The 20,405-nt window shown below is 39.3% G+C and overlaps 1 protein-coding gene across 8 annotated transcripts in view; it reads right to left on the bottom strand.

Annotated features, from left to right (window-relative positions):
• Positions 1–1,023: 1,023 nt before the first annotated feature.
• Positions 1,024–20,405, bottom strand: part of LOC5564645 (casein kinase I) — a 206,014-nt gene continuing 186,632 nt past the window's right edge. For 7 of the 8 annotated variants that reach the window (XM_021853318.1, XM_021853319.1, XM_021853323.1 and 4 more), the window contains 2 exons: positions 17,680–17,786; positions 1,024–4,830 (listed from right to left, as the gene is read on the bottom strand). In XM_021853318.1, coding sequence (XP_021709010.1) covers positions 4,779–4,830; positions 17,680–17,786 — 159 coding nt within the window. In that variant the 3' untranslated portion in view covers positions 1,024–4,778. Of the gene's footprint in view, positions 4,831–17,675; positions 17,787–20,405 lie in introns of those variants that run through there. The other variant, XM_021853324.1, reaches the window with a different exon arrangement.

Below are 20,405 nucleotides of genomic sequence, written 5' to 3'. Positions count from 1 at the left end.
CTGAAAGTACCGGAGAAGACCGAATGCGAAAAATAAACCGTGGGGACATGATGGATTTAAGGTGAAACAGTTCGGAACCTAACTTCTAAGATTGCACTAAAACTTCGAAGGCACAAATCTCGCGAAGAAAGCATCCAGCAACAGTGCGCTTTCTATTTTGGCTTTGTGCACTAGCAGAAAGCTTAAAAGAAGAAGATCAGAAACGTTTTCCAAATATTTCTCCAGTTTAGTGTCTTTGAAAATGTGAGTAGTGGCACAACTCAGCCATTGTAGTGGCCATCTTTGGATTCCGAGATGTTTCACCTTAAAGGCAATTTGAGGGTGATCTGAGAGACAACCCCAAGTAGAATTCTGCATGCCTCCATGAAAAGTTGTGCACAGTCTTGGAACGCGATTTTGGCTTCCCTAACAAACTCTTACGCTTCTCACGAGATATATGAGCAAGTATATGAGGGGGGTCATGATGAGGCATAATAGAATCTAGGGAGGCATAATCGAATAACTTAAGGGAATTTGAATATAAAGATGGTGGATGTAAAGGATTTACACAAAGCCCCTACTGGAATCCTGCATGTTAACCACCCCACTTGAAAATATAAACTATAAGCTGATGTAAGAATGGGTCATAATGGTGTCTAGGGGTGGGACACAACGGATGTTGAGGCGATTTGTGAGGGAATTAGAATATAGTAAGAAGCGGGATGTAAAGTAGTTACACAACGCCATATACGCCCCGACTGGATTCCTGCTTGACGTGAGATAATACAGTGAAGTCAAGAATAATTAGAAAAGTATACAAGTATACTACATTGTAGAACTAGAATTGATACCCAATGTGATCCTGACTATTTTGTCTTTGGCTCTACAGTAAGAAACTAAATACACGCGGCGTTACCTGTCACTTGTAAAACAAAGTAGTAAAGTGCACAAAACAAAGATACAACAACCAATGGGATAAAAACAAAACGGAAACAGAACATAAGGATGTGAAATTAACACGCAACAGAAAATAACAGCCGAAAATTAATATTTAGCTACTACAGTCGTTTCATTTTTATTGTTTAGCTTTTCTTTTCGCAATTTGTTTTATTTGCTCATTAGATAACTGCTTCCTACTAAACGCAACATTTTCTCTTCCATCGCGCTCTTCGGTTTCTCTAACTCTCGCTCTCTCTCTCTTTCTCCATTCTCTCATCATTTGCTAGTCTAATAGTTTTCTTTCAGCTGACTTAAATACAGACTTACGGCTTACTTGGTACGCAGTAAAAATATACACTATACAAAAGAAACTATTTATATCACAATTAGATTAAACAAAGAAGAAAAGTAAAAGAAAATCATGTGCCTGATCGCTTCCTTCCCGTCGTTCAATCTTTCTCTGATGTTTCACTTAGCTGTGTCTACTACTAGGTACATGCTCACGAAAAACGAAAAATTGCTTTGGACATAGAACATACTCAGAGAAAAGAACAACAAAACGTTATAATGCAACTTTTCTTCGCTCCCGGAAATCATTCATAAAAAATAAACAAAACATTACACGTTTGTAAAAAGACTCAGATGAAAAAAAAAGATTCCAACTAGCAATTATTAGTCCTAACAAACGGAAAATAGAGTACTAGAATTCTAGGAGAAACAATATGCTGCCTACTAGTGTGATCTTTTCGTTCTTTCTCTCTCCCGCACGCTCTCGCGACACGTTTACGATAGGTGTTTTTTTTTGTGTATTAATGTGGGGTTCATTCTGCTTTCATGACGTACTAGCATAACTGCTGCTGGTTTTCTGATTACCTTACTGTACAAATCGAAGAAGGAAAATGACTGATTGGTTTTTTCCGTGCTTTGAGTCGGTTCACGTCGTCTAATACAAACACACGAACAACAATAGCAAAGAGAACAAAGTAAAAACAAAAACGCCGCGGCTTCCAATGCCATTCGGTTGTTAGATTGGATTGGGCGAGCAATAATGGGGAAGTCCCGGTAGTACTAGATCGACCCAGCTGGTACCGCTGAAGTGACCGAACTAGTACTGCGTTGCAGTGCTTGGGCTTTTCGTTAAATGCATGGCTGGCTAAAATGAGCATGGTTTTGTATGTTTCTTGGAAAGTTCGGACGCGATCTAGTTCCTCACAATTAGTAATATTCGGTACTAGATCCGGATTTTCGAACATTGCTTTGCTGCGCTCCAATCGCGATTTCTTTGCCCGGTTTTTGTTTTGACATTCAAAAAAGAGAAATTGACGACATCCTCAATACTGATAAGAAGGCGTTTCGCGGCTAACCCGTTTTGTCGCGAACGCAAGAAGGACTAGATCCGAGTAAATTCCGTCGCGTTTTGGGATTTGTTCCGAGTCGGTATAATGTGTTTGAATCCTGCTACGACCAGTTGGAAATTTTGAACGGCTGCCGCATTGACGTGCCATACGCCCAGAGAAATTGAAATAGCACCAATCTGTTTTTCCACTGCTACGTTAAAAACTATTTAGCAAATCCTTTGGGTTTAAGAAATGAGCACAAAATCCAATGTTGGAATGATTCGTGAGGACTAATGACATTTCATCGCAATGATACATTTTACAATACTGAACAAACAATTTCACCAGAGTTATCATGATTTGAACTAAATACGGCTCCAAAACACGATTTATTTTGTGTTTCCGATAATAGAACAGCAGATTAACCCGTTGTTCTTTTGCGAAGGTTGCCGAAGAAAATAAGGCTGTCAACGTGACTATATTTGATGGTGCGATGCCTTAAATGAAATTTGGAAGAATCCATAGAGATTTTACATGAGAAGCTAAAAGAAACTTGATACCAGCCCTGGAGTGGACTTCGGAAGCTTTTAAGAGGCTTTAAAAAAAATAGTGACCAAGTTTCTAAGAACAACCTTCTACCAGCTCTGAGTAAGGCATTATTTCTGATGAAATGTAACAAGTTCAGTCAATTCTTGAATTGAAACTCAAATTTTTTAAACGCACCATTTTTTTCGTAAGTCTTTGTTGAAATGTACATGGTTTTCAAAACGCTCCAATCTAGCATACATTCATGTGCGCTCATTTTACAGTGAACACCGGAAAGATAAGTAAAATAAATTTGGTGAAACAGTATAAAAAACGGGGTGATGCCTTTTTTGATTTCGCTGAGTGTAGTGAGGAGTTGTGGAAGGAGTACAATGTAAGCTTTGTGAATTTTACATTCATTTATAAATATCTGTGAACACATTTAACGGGTTACTTATCCCCAATCTAGTACTTCACTGTTCCAAAAATACTGTACGGCATAGATAGTACTATATCAAAAAGGATGATTTTTCGATTTTATTGCACATTTTTAATTGTCAATTGCGGCATGGTTGCCAGTTTTACCTACAGATTTGCACTCCCTGTCACAAACTCCCAAAGCAGGGCGCCAACGGCATCAGCCGGCGGGTCAAATTTTCTGGGAAATGTTGTACATGTTGATATATGGCAGAGAAAAGAGTTTTTTTTTTTTTTGTATTAAGGCAAGGTGGCTCGCGGTGGCCACATGATTCTATCTATACCTAACGTTAGTTTAGTTGCTTAGGAGGCACTCGCTGCAGGGTGGGATCGCGATTGTTGCTTAGTGGTGTGCAACGCGTGAGGCGGGGGAAGTCGGAATGTTTTTTTTTTGTAGTAGTAGATTATTATTTTGATTCTATTGCTTCTGAGCTTTGGAAGTTTGCTAACTGGTTTTGTGATTCGATAGCGAATAGATAGAGGGAGATGAAAGAAGCTGCCAATACTGGGAGGGGATTGATATAGTTTCTGACATAAGTTTTTTTTTCTAGAAAAGAGAACATCGTTTTGCCGTGTGTCGTAGTACTAGAGGAGAAAGTAGTAATAGAAGGTTTGTGTGGTACAAAGGAAAGGTTGCTGGTGATCGGTTGATTTGTTGTGTTGTACTTTGTTGTAGCAGTGGTGGAAGAAGAAGAATTGGTGGTGGCTGAGATGGTGATGTAGTACTAGAGCTACTGAGAGTCGGATAGACAACACATACACACACACAGGTATGGCTGATATTGTGGTAACGGTAGCAGTGGTCGTCTGCAGGATCCCTTCCGGGACACCCGGAAGTCGATATCAAAGCTTACGGAAAAAGTGTAACAGGATCGTAAGGTCGTCGGGGTCGAAATCAATGTCATCATCAAAGTCACTACTCATCGGTGATCGTTTGGATTGTGGGATGATTATTGGGATGATCGGTTTCGACACATGTATGGGACACATACGCACGCACACACACATACGCGCGCGACGTGTTCACAGAAAATGGGCCACGGCGGGTTGTTCCGATTTTGGAGGACGCGTTTAATTGAAGTGTGTGTGCGATTTTTTTCGTTATTCGGGCAGAACCGGGGGTTACGCGACAAAATAGCGTATTTACGACCATGATTCGTGAATGGAAATGGTGGTGGTACCATTGTTGTATTTTTTTGCGATTTGTGTGTAGTTTTTTTGTTTGATGTTGGGACGTAACACCGCGCGGAAAAAATTATAATAAATAATTTAATAATTAATTAATTAATAATCTGGATTAGCATAATAATAGTTAGCAATAAATTACAATGGAAGTGTCGGCGTTTGGGCGGTCGGTGTCGATGCCAGTACAGAGGTGGATGGATATCTGATCGTATGCTGCGACGAGGCCTGGATGTAATCCTGGCTTGGATTCAGCACGCTGTCGCGCGAGTTGGAGTGTGACGTTGCACGTAGCAGCTTGACAGCCTCACGTTCCGGACTACATTGCACTGCTTCTAGTCATTTCTGGCGGGTCGATTTCTTCTTCTTTCGTTTAAAGAAACAACAACATCTGTAGGAGGAAAAAACACAGAGAGAGGAAAAATCACAAGATTAGCATTCGGTAACTCAATCACCATCTAGTACTTCAGCTCAAATCAATGGGCAAAAATCTCGAAAACCTAATCAAAGAATTTCAGCTGTGATTACGGGGGCGAATCTAATTTACTACATGATGACACGTATCTGCCACGCAATTCCTATGATTTGGCTTTTGCCGCCTGTTACTTTTTGTAGGAATTCGCCAGCTGATGCACAGGCGGCTGCTTGCCAGCAAGCAGATTTATATTATGATGAAAAATGCGTGGGAAGGCATTCCAAAATGAATAGGTATAGGTTGGGCACGCTGCTATGCCGGGTGGATATGGAATGGCGCTGTGAACCATGTTCAGAGAGTCTGAGGCGTTATGGTTTTAGGAAAGATATTTCTTGATCCTAATCATAATTCGTAATATGGTTACAGTTGTATGGTTAAGTTCAAGTAAATGTTTTATTGTGATATATGGCTAGCTGACCCGACTAACAATTTTAGCGCTATAAGGTGAAGATGAATTAAAACCACACATCATATTTTTGAAAGCACAAATCTGGAAAACTAGATATCTGTTCAAGCTGATAACTTGATTGATTGCGCACTCGGTGGTGGTGACCAATCGATCAAATTTTCAGCGTGATCGGTTGATTGGTTTTTTAGATTTGTGTTTTTGAAAATTTGAGGTTTGACTTTCCCATAAGCCAAGATTTTTTACTTTCTGCTGTATAACAGTTGAAGAAGCTGATGAAACTGCAAAAAATGATTTATTTTTTATTACATTTTGCAACAAGACGCCTGAGAATGTAACTCAGGGAGTGTGGGGATGCCGCACCAACGACGACCCACTAAAATCAGCCCAGTACATAAGCAATTCTTGCTGAATCGCTCAAGTGGTGTACAGAGTGCACCGACATTACCTTTGGCCACATACCCTCATCTCCCCGGAACCAACTTACGGTATTTCTTCGGGTAGGATCCAGTGCATATAGCACTTAACACATGTAGCAGAAGTAGCCTAGACAAACTGGTTCTCATAGCCTACTTAAACAATGTTACAAGGGACCAGTCTCGCAGGGCTAATCTTCTGCAGCCGACTCTTGATCGGCATACCGTTTTAAATCATATTACACTTAAGGACCTTAAGGCCTCAGTGAATTGTTACACATCAAAAAACATTTACAATAAATCAGTTTGTATGATTCTTTTGCGCTATCGAGCCTTGAAAACCTTTAGCTTTCGAATGGTGGGTGAAGATTTTGATTCCGCAAAATGAATAATTTTAAATAAATGGAAATGTGTGGACTTCCCATGATTCTTATTCCGGACGCTACCTTACTTTTGCCTTGATTTCCGGACACTTTGATTCGAATTTCGGACAGCTCATGAAAATCATAAATAGAAAAGTCAAATAATCGATTGAAATCGCCAAAGCACTGGGCATTGAAAATTTTCATGGATATTTATGAAAAATGCTTATTAATGCTGTTTCCATTTGACGTGCAAATCCAGTCTAACTGAGCTTCAAAAACGGTAACACAAAGTAACCAAAGGATACTTAGCAAGTTGCTAAGGCGCCAACCTACCAAAGAAAATCAAATTTTGACTTCGCCTTCCTTGTTGCAAATCTTACCGCATTTGGTGTTCCCGCATTTGATATTTGCATTTCAAACGCACACAGCAATAAAACTAGCTTCGAAAGTGCGAACTTTTGAACGGCAAAAATTGAAACATTTCGTGTGAAATGTTTCCCATACAAAGAAGAGTGTCCGGAATAATGTCCGTAATATGAATCAAAACGGTACCATAAGCGCTGTAATTCTAACAAATTGTGTGTGACAGCCGTAGTTACTGCATTCCAGCACTCGGCATCCTCTCACATGCTCTCTATTATATTATCGGAGGACGTGTCCCTTCCGCATGTAGCAAGCATGCGACGTCTCACAACAATGAAACGGGGGACAATCCACCACGACATGCTCCGCTGTTTCCTCCACACCAGCACAATTGGGACATGCAGGAGATTCTGGTGCCCGCACCTATGCAAATACTGTCTATAGCAACCATGTCCTGACAGAAACTGCGTCAGATGGAAGTTCACTTCCCCATGGTTCCTTCCATACCAATCTGACACATTTGGTATTAGCCGATTGGTCCATCTAGCCTTAGTAGAGTTATCCCATTCCTGCTGCCAACTTCTGAGCGTTTCCTTTTTACACGTGTCGCGGACTCCTCTGGTACCCCTTAGGTTGAAGCATTGAACCCCTTCCTTGATGATGAGCCTGATGGGCGTCATCCCGGATAATGCTGATGCACACGACCTCTTTAGATACCGTTCGGTATGCGCTTGTTACTTTTAAACATATGATCCTATACGTGCTTTTCAACCGCTTTAGGTTTCTGCTTGTTCTAAGCGCTTTTAACCAGATTGGTCCTCCATACCTTAGTATGGATAGCGCCACGCTTGCCAGTAGTTTGCATTTGCTGGCAATTACGGCAAAGCTGTTAGACATCATCCTCGAAAGCGCCGCTATAGCCGTAGATGCCCTTTTACAGGCACATTCAACGTGGCTAGCGAAGCTGAGCTCGTCATTGATCATTACCCCAAGATGCCTAGGGATCGCTTGGACTCTATGGTGCAATCATCTACCGAGATAAGCGCCCGTTGCTCGGACTTGCGGTTGTTGACCACCAGCACCTCAGTCTTGTGACGGGCTAATCCTAGACTTCATCCATTCCTTAACTATGGAGATAGAGTGCGCTGCTGTCAACTCTACTTCCTCCATCGATTCGCCATAGACCACTAGGGTGATATCGTCGGCGAAGCCAGAAATCTTAACACCCGTAAGGAAGGGGCAGCCTCAGTACGTCATCGTACATCGCATTCCATAACATTGGGCCCAGGATTGAACCTTGATGTACTCCCGCGGTAATTCGAACGCTTTTCTGCCCCTCCTCTGTGTCATACAGTAGAATCCTGCCATCAAAATAGCTTTCTAGAAGCTTCGGTGTCACATTTTCTGCACATCTTACAATTCCACAACTAATGGCCCTTCCCGAAACACTTGAAGCAAACTTCAGGAGGCTGCTGTATGCTCAGCCGGCAAACCGACCAGCCTACCTTGAGTATGCTCAAGTACTTCGCTTTGATGGCCTCTGCGACCGGCAGCCTGATCGCCGCCACCTGGGTGCCCTGCGGGCCCTTTCTAAGGTGGATGGCCTTACTGGCACGTCGATGTCACACTGCTCTTTGAGGGCCGCCGAGACCTCCGCTGCATCGGTGACCTCAACCAGATGTTTACACTGTAGAGTCGCTTCTGCAAGTATTTCTTGTGCCAGTTGCTTATAGACTGCACCCTTTTCCTTGGCGTCCTTCCTTAAGACTAGGATCATTTCACCAATCCTAGTTCGCCTTATGCTCCGCACGTCTGCACCCAATGGCGATAGCTTCTCCGTGCTTCGCATTGCCTTTAGATCCTCGGCGTATTTCGCTTCCTCCGTTTTGATAACGAAGGCTTCGCCTAAATTCCTACGTTTCGTTGTTTTTGGTTTAGCGCTTTCCTTGGGCACCATTTTCAGTTTCCTCTGTTTCTTCAATTATGCTTTTCGACTACGCAGTCTTAATTTTTACAACGACTTATTTATTTGCCCGACGTTTCGACAAAGCATAATTGATTACAACCATACAGTCGATTCCTTACCAGCTCTGTTTTTTTCTTATTTCCAACTCGTATCCACGGGCTGCTGTTGCCTTGCGCCCGTGGTTCCTGTGGATGCACTAATATCATCAGATATATTCGCGTTGCCTGTGAAGGAAAACACTTCGGTCTGACACGACCTAGTGTCTTTTTTGCCTTCTACCTTGCCAAGTTGTTCCTTGGCTTTCTCGTAGTCCTGCTTTGCAACTAGGACTTATTGTCGCAATTTCAGTAGACTTGTTTTCAAGTCTTTGCTGATATTGCTTTTGCTCTTAACAAACTTGATGATGACATCAAGTTGCTCAGCAGCTACCTGCATTTTAGGGAAGTATACCCCATTGCGATCCATGGCCTCGATTAGTCCCAGGCCATCGGTCACCTCACATGTTGCACTGGAGCGGCCAGTGCCTGCCGTCGTCACAGTATCTAGGCTTCTGCCCACACTGTTTTCACTAAAGTTGATGTTGGTCGCCTCCTTCCTTGGCGGGAACCTTAGCCCGTTACTGATAGGTCCAGAAGCCTCTCCTTCACATTCCGCTAGTTCTCGTGTCGTCTATGAAGATAGTTTGCGTTCCCTGTATCTTCTTAAGTAGACGTTGAACTAACATTCCTTTGCTTCCCCTAACGATTTTGAGGACGTGGCCAGGTGTACAATGTGATGCTTGTTTTATGTATTTCTAATATGTAGAAAAAGACGTTCATCCCAATTTTTTTTTTTGCGACACTACATATAGATTTCTCAAAACCAATAAAGTTGAGCATTGTACAGCCCCCTACGATTTGTACAGTCGTTAATGCTATGCTATTAACTATTTCAACATGCTTGCAGTCTACAAACAAAATTCTTCGTTTCTCTTATATGGCAAAATACAATACAGGAAAGGAAAACAACCAAACACAGTCCGATTCCAATACGGAGAGAGTAGTTCGACAATTGAAAACACATGATGTGATCTACTCTCGAGCCGACAAGGGGAACACTGTGGTGATGATGGATAAAGAGGACTATGACGCCAAAGTTTTGGACATGATCAATTTCGGCCCATACGGTGAATGTAAATTCAAGAACCCAAAGATCGAAGAAGCAAACAGCACACGGCGAAAGATTGCACGTTTGATGGGTCAAGCTTGAGAGGAGACTGAATTTCCCAAACTCAAAAGTTGCGTCGTTGTACTGCCTCCCAAAAATCCACAAAACTCCTATAGCAATGAGGCCCATTTGTTCCAATATTTGCACTCCAACGGAAAAAAAATGGCAGCGTGCTTGGTAAATGAAATGAAGGGCTATGCGGTCACTCACGGAAAGAGTGTCAAAAGTGACACATTATTGCCTATCTCACCGTGGCAGAAGTGTGCATGAACCAAAACTACTTCATGTTTAGGGGTAAGCTTGAGCTTGAGCTTGATTGGCCGCCTGTGGTTGCTATTCCAGTATCGCCAGATCAGCTGCACTTACACAAGGAACCAATCGAATGACTGCTTGGGACTAACAGACACCCGCAGTGTATAAGTGCTGGTGATCTTCTATTTTTAGGCAACAATGGCGCCTGCCACGTCAGATGCAGACCAATGAGGGAAAGGGGAGGAATTGATGATGCATTAAGGCGCAAGATGGCACAAAAGTCAAAACTGAAAAAGCAGTTTCTCCTTTCAAAACTACAAATTGATGAAAATAAAAACACCTTTTACGCCTTTTTATTTGGCAAATAGAAGAGCTGTGTGTTTTTGTTTTCTTCGATTTGTCTATTTAAAAAGAGAAAACTGCTTTTTCAGTTCTGACTTTTGCACCATTTTTACTTGGGCTTTAAATTGGCTCCGACAGTAGACCGTATATACCACTGCATCTACGCCAGTTCATGCAAGAGTGTATGGGTTGGCGAAAAGGCATGGCAGAAAGGTTTACAACTACAAAGTACGAGGAAAGAGACGGGCCTGGTATTGAACCATTTCTCTCGAATTTGTAGACGCTACGTTGACGATATTTTTTCAGTAGTGAAAGAAAGCTATTTGTCACAAGTTCTCGAAATGGTAACTGCAGTCAGTTTGCCGCAGCAGTTCAGATTTTTTACAGGTGAGTTGATTTCACCTGCTTATAAGAGAAAAAAAACGCTTTGAATATACTTAACCTAACTTAACCTAAACATATAACGCATTAATCGTGGCAATAGAAGATTGTAACGATTTTTGCCTGAAATTATTAATTATTTTATTTGACATTTATTCCAATGTTTCAACATTGGATATTCTATGTAACTCATTGGTACTATACCAGGGAGGAAGCTTCAAAATCATTTTCAAAATTTTATTTTGTATTCTCTGCAGAGCTTTCTTCCTGGTATTACAACAGCTAGTCCATATTGGTATAGCATACAACATGGCTGGCCTGAAAATTTGTTTGAATATCAAAAGCTTGTTCTTAAGGCAAAGCTTTGATTTTCTATTAATAAGAGGATAGAGACATTTTACATATTTGTTACATTTGGCTTGAATGCCCTCAATGTGATTTTTGAAAGTTGAATTCTTATCTAGCATGAGCCCTAGATACTTAACTTCATCTGACTAATTTATTGGAACTCCTCTCATCGTGACAACATGTCTACTTGAAGGTTTCAAATAAAGAGCTTTTGGTTTATGTGGGAATATTATTAGTTGAGTTTTGGAGGCATTAGGAGAAATCTTCCATTTCTGCAAGTATGAAGAAAAAATATCCAAACTTTTTTGCAATCGACTACAGATGACACGCAAGCATCGTGCTTTGGCGGAGAGGCCTGTGTCATCCGCAAACAGGGATTTTTGACATCCCTGAGGTAACTCAGGTACCGTAATTCGGGGTGTAGTTGATCAGTGGGGTGAAGTTGATCATTCCCGTACCCACATGTATGAACTGCCAGGAGAGCTATTATCCGTTTTCAATTATCACAAGTTATGTCATAACGTATTACCTGATAGCTGCTCTTGATGTTTCTAAATTTGGTTCGTGATTGTTATACCATGGAAAAAACAGATTTTTAAGGAAATGTTCGATGAACTGTTGAAGGGTTCTACCCCAAACATTCGACTATTGCCAACGCTATATACAGACACCATTTAAATAAACTGTTTTGTACATTTCATATATGTTCTGTGAACCCAGTTTTATATTTGCATTGAAGATAAAAAACCATTTACAGAGATAAAAATGTTCTTTTTGTGAGCGGGTTGCTAATTTCAAAGAAAATTGCATATCTTTAGGCGTTTTATTTAATGTATTCTGGATTTCACAACATTCAATTCTAAAATTGACCGATTTATCAACAAGTTATAAGATTTTTGAGACTTGATTCGGGATCAGTGATCCCAAATTTAGTAAATAGCATATCTCTTTATTTTAGAAAACGTGTCACAGTAATTGATCAATTTCACCCCGGAATCAAAAATTCCATTATTTGATATCTAAAAAATGTTTTTGTTATTATGATAACAATTCGTAAAAATTTTGTTTGTATAATTTGATAAACATCCAACCAGTACAGGTTTTAAAAATATTTGGATGAGAATACATGCATGCTACTAGAAATTATAGAACAGCATCGCTCAAAAGTGATCAACTTCACCCCATTTTACGGTAAGTCAGATGTGAAAATATTGTATAAAATTGGTCCCAAAATGCTACCTTGGGAACACCAGCTCTTACAGGTAGTCTTTCAAACCTGGAGTTTTGATAATTAACCTGAAGTGTACGATTTGACAGATAACTTTGAATTATTCTAACAATGTATGTTGGAAACAGAGTTGCCTAATATCAATCATATCAGCTGATGGCTGATGGCCTAAAACCAGTGTCGTAAAAATTCAGCCGAATGATACCCGATCAGTGCGAAAACGAACAAAAACAAACTCCGCTAGCAAGAAGCCAACCTGACTTCGAGTGCGAATGCGACGAGAAAGAGAGTGGGTGCAGCACACGCACACATTCAGTTTCACCCACTGTTGGTGTCATTTCAAAATTCAGTTTCACCTAGAAGCACTGAAATTGAAAATTGAATATAAAAAAATACAAATGAATTTTATATTACTGGTGTAAGAAAACGGCAATGTGATGCCTCCAGTTGATGAATCATGATTGTCTTTTAATAAAAAAATACAACTTTTGCAATTTGCGGATGTTTTGTGGGGTATTCTGACGGAAATGATTTTTTTCACTAGTGAAATTGAATTTGAATGTCAGTAGTGGATGAGAATTAGTGTAGCAAAAGTAATTGAAAAACTGAATGCACGTTCTACCAGATTCGTGTATGTATTGTCAAACAAACATTCACACAAAGAAGAATTCAACGATGACGGAGCCTACTGAGGATCGGCGTTGTTGACTGTATATTGAAATATGCAGACACTGCCTAAAACTATCAATATCACTTGCGAGCTATCAATATCACTTTGATTTGACAAACAACAGCAGTGATGCGACATCGCACTCTAGATCATAATCACAGCAGAATGAGTGATCACGTGGTCATTATCCATGCTATTCATGTTTTTCAGTGACCAACACATAGTTTCAGTCTAACTGCAACACTGTCAAAAATATCGTACTGATAAATTGCCATTTTATCTGTTTAATTTAAAGCTAAACTTAACCCATCAGTGATATCCATAGTCTATCGCCATCAATGCACTGGTGATGTAGTAGACAGCATGATGTTGATGTGATATGGAATGATCCGATTTGTATCGCAGTCGGCCTGTACAAATCAGCAAATTTTAAGCATTGATAGTGACAGTGAGCAACTCTGGTTGGAAAATTAAAGTTTTTTTAATTTTACAATCCAACCTTCATGCCAAACACTGTCGAATGCTTTTTCTATGTCTAGAAGAGCAAGACCAGTAGAATAGCCTTCAGATTTGTTGGAACGAATCAAATTTGTTACACGTAAAAGTTGATGAGTAGTCGAATGTCCATGGCGGAATCCAAACTGTTCATTGGCAAAAATTGAATTTTCGTTGATGTGGACCATCATTCTGTTCAAAATGACCTTTTCAAAAAGTTTACTGATGGAGGAAAGCAAACTGATTGGACGATAGCTAGAAGCTTCTGCAGGATTTTTGTCTGGTTTTAAAATTGGAACAACCTTAGCATTTTTCCATTTGTCAGGAAAATATGCTAATTGAAAACATTTGTTAAATATATCAACTAAAAATGATAAGCTACTTTCTGGAAGTTTCTTGATGAGGATGTAGAAAATTTCATCATCGCCAGGAGCTTTCATATTTTTGAATTTTTAATAATAGTTCTCACTTCTTCCAAATCAGTCTCCCAGGCATTTTCGAAAACGTTCTCTTGATTGAGAATATTTTCGAACTCCTGAGTAACTTCATTTTCAATTGGACTGGTAAGTCCTAAATTAAAATTGTGCGCACTTTCAAACTGCATAGCAAGTTTTTGAGCTTTTTCGCAATTAGTTAGTAATAATTTGTTTTCCTCTTTCAATGCCGGTATTGGCCTCTGGGTTTTTTTTTCAAAATTTTAGATAATTTCCAAAAGGGCGTAGAGCCAGGGTCCAATTGAGAAATTTTATTTTCAAAATTTTTGTTTCTTAATTGAGCAAAACGTTTCTTGATTTCTTTCTGCAAATCCTGCCATATAATTTTCATAGCAGGATCACGAGTGCGTTGAAATTGCCTTCTCCTCACGTTTTTAAGACGGATCAAGAGTTTAAGATCATCGTCTATAATCACGGATTCAAATTTTACTTCACATTTTGGAATTGAAATGCTCCGGGCTTCAACAATGGAATTTGTTAAAGTTTCAAGAGCATTGTCAATATCAAGTTTAGTTTCTAAGAAATGTTAACATCAAAATTAGAGTCAACATACGTTTTATATATATTCCAGTCGGCTCGTAAATAATTGAAAATGGAGCTGATAGGATTGAGAATCGCTTCTTGGGATATTTGAAATGTAACAGGGACATAATCAGAATCAAAATCTGCATGAGTAATCAGTTGGCTACAAAGATGACTAGAGTCGGTTAAGACCAAATCAATCGTAGATGGATTTCTAGAAGAGGAAAAACATGTAGGGCTATCAGGGTATTGAATTGAGAAATATCCTGGAGAGCACTCATCAAATAAAATTATGCCGTTGGAATTACTTTGAGAATTATTCCATGCCCAATGACAAAAAATTTTGACTTATTGCGAGTCAATTTTCGCAAGTCAGTTTGGAGCAAATTAACTTGCTGTCCAGAGCATTGGAAAGGCAAATAGGCAGCTATGAAAGTATATTTACCAAACTGTGTTTCAACAGAAACACCTAAAGTTTCAAAAACTTTAGTTTCAAATGATGAAAACAGTTGATGTTTTATACGCCTATGAATGCAACTCCCCCACATGATAAACAAAAAAGTTAGGATCTCTTTTGAGTTTAGATCCAGGTTTTAAATACGTTTCGGTAATAACTGCTATATGCACGTTATTAACCGTAAGAAAATTAAACAGCTCGTCCTCTTTACCATTCAGAGAACGAGCATTCCAATTTAAAATATTTGAATTATTATTTGGATCCATTAGAAAAACGTAATCCAATAACAATTTGATTTGTAAATTTTACACTTACTTGGACTGCTTCAGTCATAGTGGTGGCTTTGAACATTGCATCAATCATTAGATTCAATTGTTCAGTTAGAAAATTAAAATCTGAGGCAGACATATCACTTGAAGTGGGTCCATTTGATGATTTCCCATTAGAATTTTCGGTAGACGAAGAAGCTGAGTAAGAGTTACCTGTGGCGGTAGGGTTTTTTCCATTTGATTTGAAACAAGTGGAATTGGTACTCATGGAACGAACAGGGGAGGAGTTCAAATTTCCTGCTACGATATCGGCAAAGGATTTTCCGTGGGTAGATACATTCGAAATTGAAAGATTCGAACGGCTACCCGACGGATTAAAATTAGTTTGTGAATGAGCATGATTATGATCTTCCTGATGGGTATGATTCATGATCAAGCGATCGTTAACTGAAAAATGAGCATTGTTCGATACTCTACCAGGGAAATTCCGGAAACGACCGTTATCGTAACGGATCTTATCTTTCATCTGCCTGGCACGAGCCTCAATGACTCTATTGCGCGAAGGGCAAGACCAATAATTGGACTTAGGGGAACCTGGTCCAATACGGACCCTGTTCTAATTCGGACCATCAAGCATTTCTCAATACTAGCGTAACTGTAGAGATCGTGAGTACCGTTGTTCTACCCACCGTCTGGCTTGGATCTAACACAATAAATTTGACGCCTTTCAGTTAATTCGTTTGACTTTTATAATAGTTTGTTGTTTTGAGGTGCTCTGGTGTGCTGTCGGTTAGCATTTTTCCCAAGCTTCTGTAAGTGACAATAAATCTCCAATGTTATTTAGTTCTTTTTTGTTAAAGTGAACTAAATAAAATTCTTGAGAAAGCCCTTTCCGAACAATGCCAGATTGGGTTCTCTTTTTCATAATGATTACTTGGACTGGGGAGAATCCAAGTAAATCATTTGTTCCATTATTGATCTCTTCAGGTGATTTATAGTCACTTGAGAGACCTTTCAAGACGACTTTGAACAAACGTTCAGTTTTGTCGTCATAAGTAAAAAAATTGTGCTTCTTCTCTTCAAGATGCCTGAGAAGAAGTTCACGATCTTTAAGAGTTTCCGGCAAAACGCGACAGTCTCCTTTCTTTGCGATTTGGAAGGAAACCTTGATTCCCCTAATGGAGTTCAAGATCTCCTGCCTAAATCCCCCAAATTCGGAACAACTGACCACGATAGGAGGCATTCTTTGCTTCCTCACTTGAATCAAAGAGCCTGGGCTAGAGGCTGCTTCGATTTGGTATTCGGAAAATTTGTCTAGAGCATCGAACTGATTGCTCATTTCGATACAATTATTCATTTCACCCTTGGAAGAAAGTTCGCATTCCGGGGAAACGTCCTTTCTTCCATTCTTGCCACGTGTAGTGACAGTTTTAAAACCCACTTTTTTGGAAGGAAGTAGTGAATTCAGAGATTCACCCTTCCTTTTGTTAGTTGTTGATACCATGTTTAGTTAATAAACGAAAGAAGACGTGACCTTCGAGAGGTTTTTTCCCAAGACGGTGTCCAAGAAGGATTACCACCGCTAGCTTTCGCCAACGGGTCCAACGAAAAATCGAAGGCACGGGTCCTAACAAGGATCGTAAAGGGATCAATAGTAGAAAATATTACTGAAAAGTACTGGTTTAGTAGCACTGAAAAGTACCGTTTTTAATTTTAGCACTGAAAAGTACTGTTTATGAAGCACTGAAAAGTACTGTTTTATTGCTTTAGGTAGTTTTTAAGAAAACTTCCAAGAGCAGAGAGAATTCGTGTACGCACAGCACGAAGGTACGATGCGCACTGAATGAGGCTTAATTGGTGAATGTGATATGCTTTGGACAAAATTAGAGAACAATTTACTTAAGGTGACATGCTTGCCCCAAATTCCGCTATGTGTATCGTAAGAATTCGTTACACAACTTATTTTCGTTAGTTTACGATTCATCACATAAGTAAAATAAGTTTGCCATCAACTTCCACTAATTGTAAAATTGTAGTAGTTACGTTATTAATTGTAGTTACGCAGCTTTATATAATTTCTGATATCCCAAAGACGCGTTTTTTGAAATAGCAAAAAAAATATTTTGCAATTTCTCATCATAATAGGCTGTTTTTCATCATGCCAATCTTTCATGAAACGACCTACTTTCCTGCACTGAAGTATACAGTGCGGGAATAGTCATTATACGACTGAAACCAGTGCTGTGATGATTCATTACGCAACGCTTTCTCATTAAGCAACTGTTTGGAGTTTTGTAATGAATCATAACACAACAATTTTTCAGAAATTGTAAAATAATGGTGAATGCATTCCGATATAATTTCTGATACCCTCAAGTGGTCTTCTACAAAATATAAAAAAAAATGTTGTACGTAACTCGTTGCAGAACTCGATTTTTACAGCACTCATTGTAAATATCCTACTCGGCAAGCCTCGTAGGACAAATTTACGACTTGTATTGTAAAAATCATCATTCTGCAACTTGTTCCGCAAACTATTATTACTAACTATTCACCGAATGCGAAATCGCTGAAAGGATACTCACTTTGTTTCGTCGACCAGTTCCACTTCCGGCTGCTGCGTGATGGGCGTGTTCGAATGCCCGGCGGTTGGGTCATCGGCATTCAATTCTCCGTTGGTTGAACTTACGACCTGTCGGGGGTTTGAGTGTACATTTTTTTGTGTGTTGTTTGCAAAAAAACATGGGATTTCGGGGACATGGTGAATTTGGTGATTAGGATATGGAAATAAATCAAAAATTAAGGATCAAATTAAAGGATTCGGGACGTGGTGTGGAAACGGGGAAAAAGAGAAGAAAACAATTTGATTAGTGAAATTTTAATTGACGGCGGTCACGATTAGCTTGTGACTGGTATCGAAACGAAAAATCAATATCACTACTAAGTACTGGATGTAGAGTTTAAAAGTGGTGTGAGTACATAATATATTGAGGTTATTAGCGCCATTATCTACATGACTTTAGTGTTTCCTGTGTACAGTGAAAAAAGTCAGACGTGGGGAAGCCAAGGTGTGTAACTGAGTGTAAGGTGTTTGTGATAACAGCAAGAATGTGTTAAGAAAACCAGAAAACCAGGTGCGTTCTGTAGCTCAGCTTGTGGGGTTAGGCAACAATAGTTGGGGTTTGGGAGTTTAAATTCGCTGTTTACACGAATTTGGAAATTGATTTGTGAAGAGGGTGGACGGCAGCTTTGGTGCAAAGTGAGTAACGTTACTAAGGGCTACAAGATTCTACTTTAGCAACCCCGATCGAAAAAACCAGTGTGCAGTGAGAAGGCTGTGTGGTTTCGTTTCATCTTTCTGTACATAAATTAGGACTAATTGTTTCCAGGGATCCTGATTTAGCAGAATTTTAACGAAAATAAACAAATAAAACGAAAAAGATGAAATTAATTATCCATTCCTAACGAAATCACAAAAATAAGGGGGAAATGAGTGGCACCGATTTAAATTTATCGGAGGATTAGAATTTAGCGTGACTGACGGATATTTAACATCCGTATTATAAAAAAAGCACAAATCCCATCAAATATAAGCTGTTAGAAGCTTTCGTTTGTCAGCCCGGGCAAAAATTCAGATTCATAGAAGTTTATGCCAATCATAACATCGCTTCAAGCCTATAGCGCGAAATGCTCACAAAGTCTAAAAACATGTTTTCCACGATAAGGAGCAATCATCTAAGTATTTGTTTCAGCAAATTCTGTTGAATCAACAATTCAGGGAGTCAGGCAATTAAATCCATGCTGTGTCATGACAAACGTTCATTATTCTAATCAAAACGACGGAAAATGGTGCTTAAAAAGAAGAATAATCATTCCTGGGAAACATAATTGAAGCAAAGCGTGTGTAGGGGGATTATGCAAAAAAGGTGAAAATGATGTGGCAAGCAATGAAAAACGTAAGCCGAAATGAATGATTGAATCTGATGTCATAAGTCAGTACTATTACTACTATTTTACAACGATGTATTCGTTTGAAGAACTCTTTTGACAAAATGATTGAAGGAATTGCTAATTTTGAAGTTGTGCATTGAAGTGGATTTTTACTTATTAGTGTTTCCGGAGAAGTCCTATTTAATTAAATCGCAAGGACACAAAATCAATAATTTGAAGGGAGAAAAGAATCCTAGATTCGGAATGGCCATCATCTTAGATGGAAGACCATTATTGTAACTACAGGTCCCCATATCGAGTTGACATTCGTGACAGGTGTCCGAACTACAAATAGCTTTTTTTGAGGTGACACTTTCCTTGGTTATTCTTTCCTTCGGGTCACTTTCCGACACCGAACACTAATGAGTTAGCCATGCATATCAAGTGGCCTTTTCCGACATTGGTACCACCTGTAAACAAATCTCTGGTCGGATTTCCTAATAAGCTGCTTTTACTCTGCCCATTGCCATTCGGTCGTCATCCGTTTGGATTGAAATGGTAGATGTAGAAAGGTAACATTTTACCGCGCTTTGATGTGTTCATTAATCCAAAGTCTGATCGCTTTTCCAGCGTGATGGATTGCTGTTTTCCGCTTGAGAAAGGTGTACGCAATAAGGTGGAAAATTTGGATTTTCCTTTTTTCGATATGGATCTCGTGAACCCTGGTTGGTTAGGCGAGAATTAATTGATCATGAAATAAAGTATGTGCTTTGGTTAGCAATCACTTTCAAATGAAAGATTTATGATTGATGAAATGTTTTGCTTTATAATGTGACATTAAATCGTTTGAGCAAAAAAGTAGTGAACTTGAGTTTACTACGTTCTCGATTGTATCGAAAACTTCTTTACTACAATACACCTTTCGAGCATACTACAAAGAGCATGTTCGATATGAATAAGGATAGTATTTACTACAACCTACTGATAAGAAGTTACAAATGTTGCTACTCATGATTCAATATTCGTTGTCGTTTCCCAAAAGCACTGTTCTAATCGAACGAGAGAGACAGAGGAGAAAATCTCTTATTGTTACATAGGTTATGTTTAAAAGTTACGCGACATTTGAGATTTCCGTTCTGAAATTCAGACAGGAATTTTACGATTGAGGTTGCAAATCTAAATTGCTAGTAAAAACTCTGGTATTCGAGAGACATTTTTGTTTTTTTTTTTTTGGTACGACACCTGGAATTTCGATGAGAGTTCAAAGCTTTGATAGGCATTTCAGGGTTCCGCTATAAAGTCTCAGAATCTGGTAAGATTTTTTTCGGGAATGTTAGAAATCACATAGACATTCTGATATTTCCGTTGGAATTGGTTAGGA

Source organism: Aedes aegypti, chromosome 3, assembly GCF_002204515.2.
Source record: "Aedes aegypti strain LVP_AGWG chromosome 3, AaegL5.0 Primary Assembly, whole genome shotgun sequence".
Taxonomy (NCBI): domain Eukaryota; kingdom Metazoa; phylum Arthropoda; class Insecta; order Diptera; family Culicidae; genus Aedes; species Aedes aegypti.
Note: the sequence above shows the minus strand (reverse complement) of the source record. Positions and strands in the feature narration are given on the sequence as shown.